Source organism: Zalophus californianus, chromosome 7 (assembly GCF_009762305.2).
Source record: "Zalophus californianus isolate mZalCal1 chromosome 7, mZalCal1.pri.v2, whole genome shotgun sequence".
NCBI classification, from domain to species: domain Eukaryota; kingdom Metazoa; phylum Chordata; class Mammalia; order Carnivora; family Otariidae; genus Zalophus; species Zalophus californianus.
The window spans coordinates 99,667,088-99,681,035 of record NC_045601.1 but is presented as its reverse complement, the minus strand read 5'-3'; the positions used below and the strand labels follow the sequence as shown (position 1 = coordinate 99,681,035).

General features: G+C 37.7%; 1 protein-coding gene across 5 annotated transcripts in view; it reads right to left on the bottom strand.

Moving 5' to 3' along the window:
- PKHD1 (PKHD1 ciliary IPT domain containing fibrocystin/polyductin) overlaps positions 1-13,948 on the bottom strand; it is a 471,355-nt gene that overhangs the window by 28,744 nt on the left and 428,663 nt on the right. For all 5 annotated transcript variants that reach the window (XM_027602298.2, XM_027602301.2, XM_027602300.2 and 2 more), the window contains 2 exons: positions 8,053-8,188; positions 7,040-7,127 (listed from right to left, as the gene is read on the bottom strand). In XM_027602298.2, the coding sequence (XP_027458099.2) occupies positions 7,040-7,127; positions 8,053-8,188 (224 nt within the window). The remainder of the gene's footprint in view (positions 1-7,039; positions 7,128-8,052; positions 8,189-13,948) is intronic.

Genomic DNA, 13,948 nt, shown 5'->3' with positions numbered 1-13,948 from the left:
GACTATTTTGTTATTAAATGTCTGTCAAGAAAGTCTATTATCTTATAGGTAGCCAGTTTCTAGGCTCTGTCTCTCTTTTTTTCAAGAAGTCTGTAGTTTATGTGGTGGCAGAGTTAGGCCAAGAGAGCAGGACAACAGCAATGCATCAAATCATGACTGATAAAGGCTACGTTGATTTAGCAACTCGGGTTGCCTGGGCTATAGTTTCCATGAATAAAATGCAAAAAAGAAAGAAAGAAAGAAAGAAAGAAAAGAAAGAAAGAAAGAAAGAAAAGAAAGAAAGAAAGAAAGAAAGAAAGAAAGAAAGAAAGAAAGAAAGAAAGAAAGAAAGAAAGAAAGAAAGAAAGAAAGAAAGAAAGAAAGAAAGAAAGAAAGAAAGAAAGAAAGAAAGAAAGAAAGAAAGAAAGAAAGTAAGTTTACATCTTCTAAAACTAGGCCATCCATTTTTAAAGTGAAAGAAAGCAACTTTCTCAGGATCACATTCACAATGCCATTAATTAGTCTTCTGACTCCACTACCCTCAAATTACTTTGATAATTAACAGCTGCTACAGTATACTCTGGAAATGTCATGATGATTGATATGATGGACAATGAGTTGGGAGAGTGGTCTTAAAGTTTATAAATTGGTTTGAGATCTTTAAGGCTGAAAGGTATCATAAAGATATAATATGCTTAGTGTTACATTTTTCAATTCAATTGCTTAATCCTTTTTGTGGAAACATTGTCTTTCCTCATCAATTTTGCAGAGCTAACTATAAGTTCTTTTTCAAAAACATCTTTTCCTTCATCTCTTCAGCTTCCCAAAATAAATAAAATGCCCAGAAAAAATGGAAATAAATAAGCCAAGACTCAAATAAATGATAGGCGCCCAAGATAAATGCAGTTTATACTCTTTAAAACCTATATGCATCAAAATTATGGTCAATAAACTCTTGCAAACAATGAACTGCAGAGTACAGATGTTCAACATGAAATCGTTTGCTGCAGTTTTTCCTTTGACAAACGTCCTTATTGTTCCCATCTTTGGAGGAATACAAAGCAGCATTTAATCGAAATGTGTCGGTCGAGCACAGTGAGTCTGGCTCGTAGAACAGCCGCCTAACTGCCTAATGGAAAGTGTTTTAGCTCCAAATGGGTTTGTTTTTGCGTTAAATACCAGCTTGCCTCAGAGATCTCTAGAAAGATTCCCATATATATCTATGGTATTCTCAGATTTGAAGCATATGTGCCCAAAAGCTGAGGCAGTTGCTGCCAAGTACAGTACATTACTCCAGGGTTCATCATATCTCTGGAATGGTAATTGCAAAATATACAAATGCCATCGACAGGCTCCTTGATCAAGCTGGTATAAGCAATGTACTGGCTGGGGGAACTTGGGATGAGATGGGGTGCTGGGCTTGAAGCAAGATTGAAATTGACTACATGACTTAGAAGAGAGTGCTACCTGAATGTGTTTCTGTGGGGCATATGGTTTGCAAAATACCTCTCCGCCCCAATTCTCCCCCACAACTATCCCTCTCATCCCTAGCAATATTAGCAAACTGGTATGTCATTGATGTTGAGGCTTTTTTTTAATATCAAGAACATATTTTTCCTACAGCCAGGATCTATAATTAAATATGAAAGCATCTATAGGACCCTTAAATAATTATCTTCCAGTATATAAATTTACTTTTTTTGTTAATTAGTTATAACCTCCTTATTTACTGAGGAGGATCTACTGAGACAAGAATAAAAGGTTTTGACTAGATATACAGATATGGTTTTGTTGTTATTGTGTTTTTCTCCAGGAAATCCTTAGAATAAGCTAGGTCATCCATCCCAAATTGTTTTGGTTCCACTCTTTCTGTAGTTAAAGAGAAGTATTTCATGACGGCTTCAAGAGATTCTTTCACTCATATGAGAAGGGTGTTCTGGTGATGTGAGCATTCTAAAAATACAAAACTCCACAAGATTTTTTTCCCCACTTCATGACACACACAACAAAATGTGCGCATAGAAACAACCTCAGCCCATTTCTCATCCTTCCTCAGTAAATCTTCCAAGGAAGACAGTGGTGACCATACTAATCCAGATGAGTCAGCGGGCTGAGTGTGACATGGTTAACTAAATAAAATAGCAAACAGTTTCAGTCATTTTGCATGGTCACAATACGATTCTAAGCTAGTCAATGGCGATATACTTGGAATAACTGAAAGAAAAATAATGAAGGATTGGGGGAGGGTGTCAGGACTGGGGCAAAGTGAAGCATGGAGTCTGAGTCAGGTCTGGTCCAGAAGAAGGTATGGAGGATGAGTGAAACAGAGAGTATGGGTAAGGTGGTGAATATGGGTAATATATGAAGAATGGTCAGTTATGAAGTATGAGTAAGGTATAGAGTATGAGTAAGGTACAAAGCATGGGTAAATGTATGAAGTATGAGTAAGGTGAGGAATATATGTAACTGAACTGTACGTGTAAAAATGTTTATGACAGCAAGTATTTGACCACAGTATATTTTAAAAAGGGAATATGGGCAAGGTATGGAGTATGACTAAGGATACAAAGTATCGTTAAGGCATGGAATATGAATAAGGTCCTGGATATGGGTAAGTTATAGAGTGTGGGTAAAGGTATTGCTTTGGACTGAATGTTTGTGTGCCTCCAAAATTCAAATGTGGAAACTTAATCTCCAGTGTGCTGGGATTTGGATGTGGGGCCTTTGTGGAGTGACTAGTTATGAGTGCCCTTAAAAGAAACTCCAGAAAGCTCTCTTGCCCCTTTTGCCATGTGAGGACATAGCTAGAAGATGGCCATCTATGAATCAGGAAGTCTGCCTTCACCAGAGGCCAAATTTGCCAGCACCTTGATCTGGGACTTCCTATTCTCCAGAACTGAGAGAAATAAATTTCTTTGTTTATAAGCCACTCTGGCTATGGTGCTCTGTTATAGCAGCCCTAAAGAACAAAGATAGGCGTAAGTATGTGTAAGGTTTGGAGCATGGGTAGGTATGGAATATGGGTATGATAATATGGAATAGAGGCTAGAGGTAGGTGAGCTTCAGTATCCAGGTGAGGGTAGTTGATGTACACATTACTAAAACATGAAAAAAAGCTGAAAATTGATATTTTTGACACTGTTGTCTTAAGGTCAGAAGGTAAACTAAACTAATTACTGTTCTATCTTATGAATCTCATGTCAAAATGCCAGCAATAGCTAAATGGCATTGAAGAATGGACAGGATGACATCATCAAAACAGGCAGTTTAAAACTACCTCTTTTTTTTTTAATTTTTTTATCATTACGTTAATCACCATACACTACATCATTAGTTTTTGATGTAGTGTTCCATGATTCATTGCCTGTGCATAACACCCAGTGCTCCACGCAGAACGTGCCCTCTTTAATATCCATCACCAGGCTAACCCATCCCCCCACGCCCCTCCCCTCTAGAACCCTCAGTTTGTTTCTCAGAGTCCATCGTCTCTCATGGTTCGTCTCCCCCTCCAACTTACTCCCCTTCATTCTTCCCCTCCTGCTATCTTCTTCTTTTTTTTTTCTTAACATATATTGCATTATTTTAAAACTACCTCTTAATACAATTTTGAATGTTTAATTTTCACTGGCCAACCTTGGATAGCTTTACTTAATTATCTTATTTTTTTAATGATGTGGCTTGTTTCTGCAAATTTGCACATCCCCATCGTTTTGGGCTGTTCTCTTTCCTTGGGATTTTAAACCTAAGGAGTTTCAGACTTAACTGCTTTGGTAAAGAAATGACCAAGAAGAGCAAAAATAGGAGTCAGCAATATGGGTGTTACTTTCACCAAAGTGAGTAAAATATACATTGTTATGAGTGGAAGAATGGAAAACATGGAGTCTATGAGGTGAGTCTCACAGAATAAGCAGCATTACTGGGCCTTTAAAATTGGATCGTACAAACAGAAAGTGGACAGGGTACTCAGGAGAGTAACAAGACTATGGAAGTTTGGGAAAATCATTTTTGTGCACAGGCTGAAAAGATTCAGTTTCTTGACATAAGTAAATATATAGGGTAGGGAATTTATAGGCCAAAATAGTTGAAAGGCAACTTAAAAAGAGATAGCAGGCAAATTTATAGCTCTAACAAGAAAGGAAGAGAATGAGACAAGCCTGAAACAGTAAGGGTTTTGAACCTATGAAATATTTAATCATGAAATGTCAATTGCCTCTTCAAGAACATTTTCAAAAGGGACTAATTCTGTTTTCTGGAATTGATGAGGGATAGCTTTACAAGAAAACAAAATGTACAAGCTAAATAAAAGTGATGTAAAAAAATTCTGGGATTAATTCATTAAAAACTATGTTGAATGCTAATTCACTAATGCAGAAACTTTATCATAAGAATTTCATATCTTTCCTTTTTTTAAGACATGTAACAAAGAACAAAAGGACAATATCCTCAGGAGAGACAGGTGTTATATACCAGATGATAGTAATAGTTTAGGCCAAAAAATAAATGCAACTAGCAGGAATGGCAAGATTTAGTATTTCTACAATGGACTTATTCTTATACATTTTGGCATTTCATGTATTTTACAGAATCCATGTGAAGAAGCTCAGGCTCATAGCCAAGGTAGAGCAAGAAATAACAGTAAAGTCATGGCTTATTCTTGGAAACCAGCTATTTTATAGATAGGCTGATATTTTGAACTGGTAGATGAGACATTTACAAGTTTAGAAAAAAAGATTACAGACAACCCAAAACCAACAGATTTGTCCTAGACAATTCATGAAATACGTAGAAATCTGATAAGCTGAGGTTTTAAAAGAGTTATCAACACAGCTTTTATTTTGCTTCTAATTGTTGCCTGTGTGTTTGAGGTCATTGATGTCATTTGATGTCAATGATGAAATCATTGCCAAGACCAACATCATGAAGCTGTCTTTTCTTCTAGGGGTTTTATAGTTTCAGGTCTTATGTTTTAGATTTGGATCCATTTTGAGTTATTTTTTCTGTAAGGTATAAAATAATGCTCCAATTTCACTCTTTTCCATGTGGATATCTAGTTCCCCAACACTATTTGTTGAAGAGTCTATCCTTTCCCCATTGTGTATTCTTGGCTCCCTTGTTGAATATCAGTCGGCCATATATGTGTGGATTTATTTCTAGGCTCTTTGTTCGTTCAATTGGTCTATGCATTTATCTTTAGGCCAGTACCGTACTGTTTTAATTTTTATAGTTTTGTAATATACTTTGAAACCACAAAGTGTGATGCTTTCAGTTTTGTTTCTCTTTTTCAAGATTGCTTTGGCTTTTCAGGATCTTCTGTGGTTCCACATAAATTTTAGAATTGTTCTCTCTATTTCTGTAATGCTATTAGGATTTTTATAGAGATTGCATTGAATCTATAGATTGCTTTGGGTGACTATGGAAATGTTAAGCAAAATTAGACAAGTAGGATTACATCAAACTAAAAAGTTTCTGGGCAGCAAAGCAAACAATCAACAGAGTGAAAAGGCAACTTACAGAATGGGAGAAAATATTTGCAAGCTATATATCTCTCTTACATATTTCTAAAATATGTAAGAAACTCCTACATCTCAATAGGATAAAAAAGCTAACAACCTGATTTTAAAAAATAAGCTGAAGACTCAAATAGACATGTCTCCAAAGAAGACCTACTAATGGCCAACAACTACAGTATATGAAAAGATGCACAAAATCACTAATCATCATGGAAATACAGACCAAAACTACAATGAAATACAATCTCACACCTATTAGGATGGGTATTATTTAAAAAAAAAAAGAAAGAACGTGTTGGTGAAGATGTGGAGAAACTGGAACTCTTTACACTGTTGATGGGAATGCAAAATGGTGCAGCCACTATGGGAAACAGTATGGAGTTTCCACACAAAAATAGAAATAGAATTACCATATGATCCAGCAAGCCCACTTCTGGGTATTTATCCAAAAGAATTGAAATCAAGATCTCAAAGAGGTATCCAAACCCCCATGTTCATTGCAGTGCTAGTCATCCTAGCTAAGATAATGGAAGAAATCTAAATGTTCATCAACAGATGAATGGATTTAAAAAATGCAATATATGCATACAATGACATACTATTCAGTCTTAAACAAAGAAAATTCAGAAATATGCAACAATATAGGTGAATCTTAAGGACGTGATGCTAAGTGAAATAAGCCAGTCACAGAAGGACAAATGATTCCACTTACATGTAGTATCTAAAATAGTCAAACTCATAGAAGCAAAGAATACAATGGTGGGTTTTTTTAATTTTATTTTTATATGCACAATTTCAGGGACATTAAATGAAGCTAGCAGTGGTACTAGGACTGAACAGGAAGGCAACAGAGGACAAAGAAAGGTGGAGAGGGGGAAGTAAACTCAGGGCCTGCTCTGGACCAGGTGCTTTGCATTTGCCATTGCGTTTGCCATTGCATTTATTCTTCATAATACTGAAAGTGTTTCTATTTCCCCATAGAAACCACATCATAGGGGCGCCTGGGTGGCTCAGTTAGTTAATCACCCGACTCTTGATTTCGGTTCTCAGGGTCCTGAGATCAAGCCCTGGGTGGGCTCTGCACTTAGCAGGGAGTCGGCTTGGATTCTCTCTCTCCTTCTCCCACTGCCCCTCCCCCTCGCACTCCTGCTCAATCTCTCTCTCTCTCTGAAATAAATAAATAAATCTTAAAAAAAAAAAAAAAAGGAACCACATCATACCTGTGACTTGCTCCCTGGGCCAGTCCATGATACTGTACCAGAATCATTTGTCTTGGGGGACACGCCTTTTTTACATCATATTGAGGATATGGTTGTGACAAAAATGCTCCTCCAACATGCAAGAGGAGAAGAGGAGGTGGCTCTTTAAGTATTTACTGCCAGTCTAATCTTGCTTTTTACCGATATGGTACTGTAGACAAGGGATAAAGGGATTTCTTCCAAATTACCCAAGATGCTCAGTATTACTGACCTTGCTATGAACTCTAATGGCTGCAAACATTTTCTTACAGATGTAGTAGTAACAGGTGTCTGAATGTCACAGGTACCTACCTTTCAGCACTGAATCTGATGTCCCTTCCAGGGAAACAGAAATGGCCCAAGGCTCTGAGGGGGGCCCCAAGGACTCTATTCTTCGATTCTGGAAATAGAAAAAACGGGGCAGGGGGAGCTGGATTGAGAAGAGAATTTTGTGAAGTTATCTAAAACAGAAAAGAATTCAGACAAAATCACAACTTAGTAGAGACAGGCAAAGGAAGGAAAGTGATGAGTATTTTCTTTCTTGTGTTAAGAATATATCAAAATAAGCTTATCAAGAAAAGAGAGTGGAGGTTATTGCTGGAGAAGTTGGGGCAGGTCAATGAAGAAGAGAAAGGAAAGCTAAGTTTACAGAAGAGGAGAACGGCAGTACGTGTTGAAGATTAACAAGGAAGGCAAGACTGAGGGAAAGAAGCAGGACACAGCTGGCTGAGTGCCAGATGACCTCCAAAGGGACAGGTTTCCAAGTGTGGACCTCAATCTCACAGGCTTCCTCCCCATGCAAACATGTCAGGGGTGAATTTTTACAATACAGAGTAGAAAGCTGATTTAACTACCATATTTCCCTTCCTTCCCCGCCCATGACTTGAGTAAATATAGAGAAGATAAAATAGAATCAGAGGGCATGGACACTAAAATCAGAATTAAGCACAGACACCTTTGTTGATGATTTGGTTAACCACATATAAGAGAAATCATTTACAATAACATAAAACTGTAATGCAGATGTGATAGCAAACATTCTTTCATTAGCATATGAAATGATTTCTTTGGGAAGGCCAGATTCAAGATACAAGAGACCTGCTTCAAGGATTTGCTTGGGGAGGAAAAGCATCAGGCTTTTATTTTTACTCTTGATCAAATTCTGGGCACTCACAGAAAGTGGAAGGAAGCCAGCTGTGAGGTGGCAGGCAGACGACAAATTCTGTGCCGACAGCACACGGGGGCCACTAGGTAAATGCGTGACGTGTGCCGGACATGACACACTCCCAGCTCTAAAGACAGACTGTTCCCCATGAACCAGTTACCTGCTTATCCAGGAAAACGAGCCGTGGTTGTACTCTAAGTTCTTTTCCCACTTCTCCGTCTGAAGGCTGGACCAGGACCGAGAGAACGTAGGGCCGAATATATATCAAGTCCCCAGTTTTAAAACTGCTTATATTTCTGGCACATGTTGACAAAAACAGAATATATCCATAAGGTTACAGATATCATGGCAGGGACGATTTCTAAAATGCATTATTACCAGTGAAAATATTTGCATTTGCTGTTGTTTCCAGAAATTTCATAATGCAGTATATAGAAAATATGACCTTATAGCCAAAGGGTCATTAAATGTTTATTTTTTACGTTTGCTTAGCATTGGAAATGGATGGACTGGGTGTGTGGGAGGGGTGGAAAGAAGCACAAATTATGAACTTAGATTTTTATCACCGTTCATTAATATCAGCCCCAAGAATGCCTAATCAGAGGTACAGATAGATATGTTCACTAGTCTGCTTGTAAGTCAGCTCTCCCCCAAAAGGTTCTGATTTGTGGTGTTTTCCAATTTTTACGGTATAAAGACTTCGACGATGGCGGATTCTGTGGTACTAAGATGATGTCACTGAAAAGAATCGCAAGAGACGCCTGACAGCAAGCTCCGGCAACAACTCTTGTTTTACATAGAATAGCTCACGCAATCCTCACAACAACCTTTCCATATTTACATTCTCCACAGTGTGCTTGCACTAAATAGGATCCATAACTGTGGAATTAATTGATTAATCTATTTTAATTGAATGAAGCCTGTAGGGAGAATAAGAACTTAAAATTCATATACGCTGAGTACTTACTGTGTACTAGGTACTATTCTAAGCTTTTGACATATAAACCCATTGAATCTTTAAAATGACACTGTGATGTAGGTACTTCTAGTTAAACTTGAAGAAACTGAGACCCCAAAGGGCTTAAGTAACTTGCCAAAGGTCTTACAAATAGTTAAGGGTATGATCAAGGTCTAGAGCTGTTAACCAATGAGCTATATTGTTTTTGACCTCTTTCAAGCACATTAATTGCTGATGTGACTTAGCAATAAAATACAATAAACATAAAATAAAACAAAATGGTTCTGCAGTTCATGATACCTCAAAGCATCTTTTTCCCAGAGTTTTGGTGTTTTTGATGACCAACATAGCTTTATTAAAAGGACATTACAATGAATCATGGAACACTACATCAAAAACTAATGATGTAATGTATGGTAATTAATATAACATAATAAAATAAAATTTAAAAAAGGACATTATAGATTATATATCTATTGTCCTATTAAGCTTACTGTAAATCATACATTACAGTTATGCAGTAGATTTTTAGCAATTACATGGAGATACACAGATATCATATATCACATGTATTATCCTAGTATAGAGCGTCTGTTGTTGACTTATTCTCAAAACAGCTAAGGTCAGTTCTAATAAGGTTTTGCTTAAAAAAAAAAAAAAAGAAGAAGAAGAGGAAGTTAGCCTACCCTGTCCCAGTTAAATGCTCGTAAGTCAACTACTTTATTCCCCAACCGTTTTTTTCCCCTCTCTCATCTAAGGAGAAAAGGATAAAATATTTATTTAACATGGAAGGTGTATACCAGGCAAAGATAATTAGTCCTAAGAAGAGGAAAGAGGGGAAGAGCAAATGCAGTAGATCACAAACTATGAAGTTTCCGTAGGAAGCACTTTCTCTCTCCCCTGAGAATCCTGGGAAATGGAGACAGGTTGAGAATATGTAGTCCTAAGAATCACCTTTGGTCATCTATCGGCGAAGGCCCTGACCTCTGTGCTAGAATCACTCACTGGGAATTCAGCATACAGCAGCCTGATCTTCATTTATTAGTTTCCTTAGCCTGAGTGGGGGTAAGGCTCCTTCTTTTTTTTTTTTTTTTCTTTTTTAAGGGGAAAAATTTAAATCAGATTTTTAAAATCCACGCTATTAATTCTATCATTCCATGGGGCCCAGGTTATTGGAAAATTCTAACATTGCTGCTGGATCCTATTTCTCCCCTAACTCACTTCTTAAATGCTTTCCTATGTGGGATGGGGTGCAGGCTAGCAATGGGGTTAAGGAAGCCAAAAGACTCCAGCGGAGATCCTTCAGAAGTACACTGACGTGTAGAGACAAAGAGATGGGAGCCAACTGCCTGAAAACCCGCTGAAAGGCCATCCCTGACACACTTTAAAGTTTATTGTGAGCAAACATCTCTTATTAAATGTAAACAGCATCTCACTGGAGGTCAGAGACTTGCTGCTACAGCATATCCCAAGGTAATACCACTTTAAGCTCCACATAAACTCTTAAGCAGTTCCTATCCTAAAACCTGACCGTAGGTGGTACAGTTTTTTACGATATGTTATAATAGTGCAATAAATCTGTTAGCTTAAAATCGAATCTCCGTGGCCTTTTAGAGAAATCATCATTAAATGCAGGGTCCTGTTAATGATGCCATCGAAGTGAAATTGTTTAATCTGCTAAGGGGGTGAAAGGTCACCAAATGAATTTTTTATAATACATCAACTTGACACGCAATAGGGAAAACTGTAATAGATAAAAGCAAAGGAAAAGGGCACTCTCTTCTTCTGATAGGTCAATAGCAGCCAAGAGAGTCACTCATCCACTTTCCTTTCACGATGGGGCTCCTTTTGCATTTAATATGGACACCCAATTAATACCTCAGCACCACAGACAACCTCATTTTAGGTGACTTATAGCAATTTCTCCCCCTTCCCTGAAATGAAAGTGATCACAATACATCATAGCATTGTGCGAATTAACGTTAATTGATTCAAGTTACCAAGCAATGATGGGCCACTTATATAATCTAGGCGTTATTGGGTGCTAGAAGGGATGGAGGGAAGATTAGATTCCAGTGTCCGTTGCTGTGACGACGGGAGTCACCTGACACCTTGTTAGACAGTTGTAAGATTCTATTGCTGGCCCCAGTGGGGTCGTCAGTAAACTGGAGTGATGTCCAAACATCATTATACGCTGCTCCGATATTAAAGCAAAGGGATTAGCAACTTATTGCAAGCAACCTGGATTTGTCATTGTGCTGTCGTTATCCAATTTCCAACTGCTAATGTGACTGTAGCCTGCAGGCAGGAGGACCTACAGCCAAACTTTAAAAAATGGGGGAGGAAAGTTCCCTCCAATCCTCCCAGTTTTAACCACTATTTAACAGCTTCCAACACCCAGTCAGGTATGTGAAAGAATTTTTTTTTCCCTTCAATGCTTAAGTACAAGCTACAAAAAAAAAAAAAGAAAAAAAAAAGATCAAGAGAATACGGACATTTTCCCCGTTCAGAGATCACCACTATTCACTCCAACTCTTGCTTTTCAATCTGCCAGATCCTGAAACGCTTCCTCTGTAGAGGAGAGGATTATTTCTATCTGCATGGCAAACCTAACAAACAAAGAAATAAATCCTACTGAAAGCTGGCTCTGGGCAAGACCTATGGGGGGTGGGCTGAAGGTAGGGGCATTAGAGAGAGTTCCTTGTTCCTTCTTCAACATTTGTCTCCTCCAACTTACTAAGTCAGGTTCCTATAAAAGTGCCCCATGTTTTGATTAAATGTTTCAGGTGTCCTGCATTTTTAATCAGTCCTGTTTCAACTAGGCTAGATAGGGCAGAATCTCTATGTGCCATCAGGGGACTTGAATTCCAAAGAAGTGTGCAAGATTCTATACCCTCGAAGAAGAAAGTAAGCTCTCTAGTCAACTCAGTCTAACAAACATGTTAACCCTTCTACTATGAACAAATGTTGTTCTAGGCACTGTGAGATGTGCAAAGGTAAATAAGATACCATAACCTCTGTCCCTCGGGAACATGGTACCTCCTCCCCGCCTCCATATACTTTGTAAGGCAAAAATGATTTCCTGGCTATCTCTCAGAGTACAGACACACACCATTTTTATTTATATTTCCCAGTCTTTATGCTCCCTATTAAACTTAGCCAGATGCCTTTAGCTGCTGTCAACTCCTAGGGAGAGAAGAGGGAAAAAATGTCTTTGTGATCAGACAGTTTCCTTCTGGCACTATGACAAAGTGCTTCCAAACCTGAGACACTGTAAGTACCCAATACATGTTACTGTAGTAACACTATGACAAATCAGTACCCACCATGTACTTCCTCTGCTCTTAGGTCTTCACCTGCCTCTGGAAAGCCACTTCTTACATTGGCTTGGCCAACTTCAAGTTCTGGTATACTCCTCATTTGGTATGCTTACTGTTATGCTCCAATACTTATTACTAAACTCTGTGGTTCTTTGAAATTATTCATTTTGAATTGAGACTTGAGTCACCCTAGGTGTAGATTGCAGTGTGCCAGGAGTATATGAAGGCAGAGAATAAACATGGCACATCTTCCAACAAGGCCAACTCAAGGGTTAAAACCTGAGTATTTCAGATGGAAACTCACTTAAAATAATATTTTATGAAAACTTTATCATGACTGTCTTATCTGGGATAATGGAAACTCTGAATACATTCTTTAAGGTCACACCCAAACTATTCAAAATGTCCTGTTTGCGTTAGGGTGTTGTAGCACTCATAGTGTGGCCGGGAAAACAAGATCCAAGATTTAGTTGATGAAAGAGATTCAATACAGGATATTGGTTACACGGGAGTATCAGAATAGTAGAGAGGCCAAACAGTTACATTTCACTGTTGGCAACAAATATTTAATGATCATTTATTGTGCATGACACTGTGCTTAGGCACTCTTGGGAATATAAGAGTAAGTTGAAGTGTTGACCTAATAATTATTATAAAGATAAAAATATACCAAAGTTAATATAACTAAAGTTAATTTTATGAAAACCTGGACTAATGGTAAAGCAGGTTCATATCAAATTAGTTTCTTTGTAATTATATATAGAATTAGATTTAATATAATATATTCTTGTTAAGTAGTTGTGAAATGTTTGTTTTACCTATTCATTAATTTTTAAATCTCTAGATTTTCATCTGAGCCATATAATTTTTTGGACATAATAGCTGTTCAATTAATGTTTGGGACATAAAAGACATTGAAATGTAAGGTTTTATGAATCCTTACTATATTTACCTACAACTTCACCACCCATACACAGAGATCTTAATTACTCGATTTTAAGGTAGCAGGGTTCAATTTTGGAGTAGAACTACATACGAATGTGAGTGGGGATCTGCTGGATGCAGCTATGTCAGCTGTAGCAATGGATTACAATTTACATCCTACTTATAAGGAAAATAGCAGAAAAACATAACCTGCAGAAGTAGAATCAAGGATTTAGTCATCTGGGGCCATTTAGTGTAAGAACAATGGTCCCTAAGGGTATCACTGCAGAAACAGGATTGTGAAATAAATGATAATTTTAATGATGACCATGAATCATCAACAAAAATGTTAATGGTCTACATTATTTCCAGTTTAATAAGGCTGGATAATATGTTTTTGGGGTTTTTTTGGGGGGGTTTAAGAGATGAACGCTTTTAAAAATGTAGTGATAAAAGGAACAATTTTTAATTAAATGGACAGTTTGCCTATGCAGAGCATCTCATTTTCCCACAAAGCCAGATATATGAAATACCATTATGACAATTTTGCCATTCACCTAATTCAACAAAGCAGCGAATTTGTATTGTAGCGAAAAGAAGAAATAGCACAGAAACATTCTTCAATGGTAGATCAGTGGTTTTGCCATGAAGGAGGAAAGAGACAAGCTGGCAGTACAGAAATCTCTTCCAGAATGAACATTCTGCCAGCCTTGGGAAGAATGTCCTCACATGTTGACAGAAGATTCCGTTCTTGTATACTCCCGACAGCTGTTTCCTAGAAAGCAGGTGCCTGGAGGTATGGAGAGGTTATACCAAAGAAGACGCTAAATGAGACTGAGTGTCAATAGGCTGTT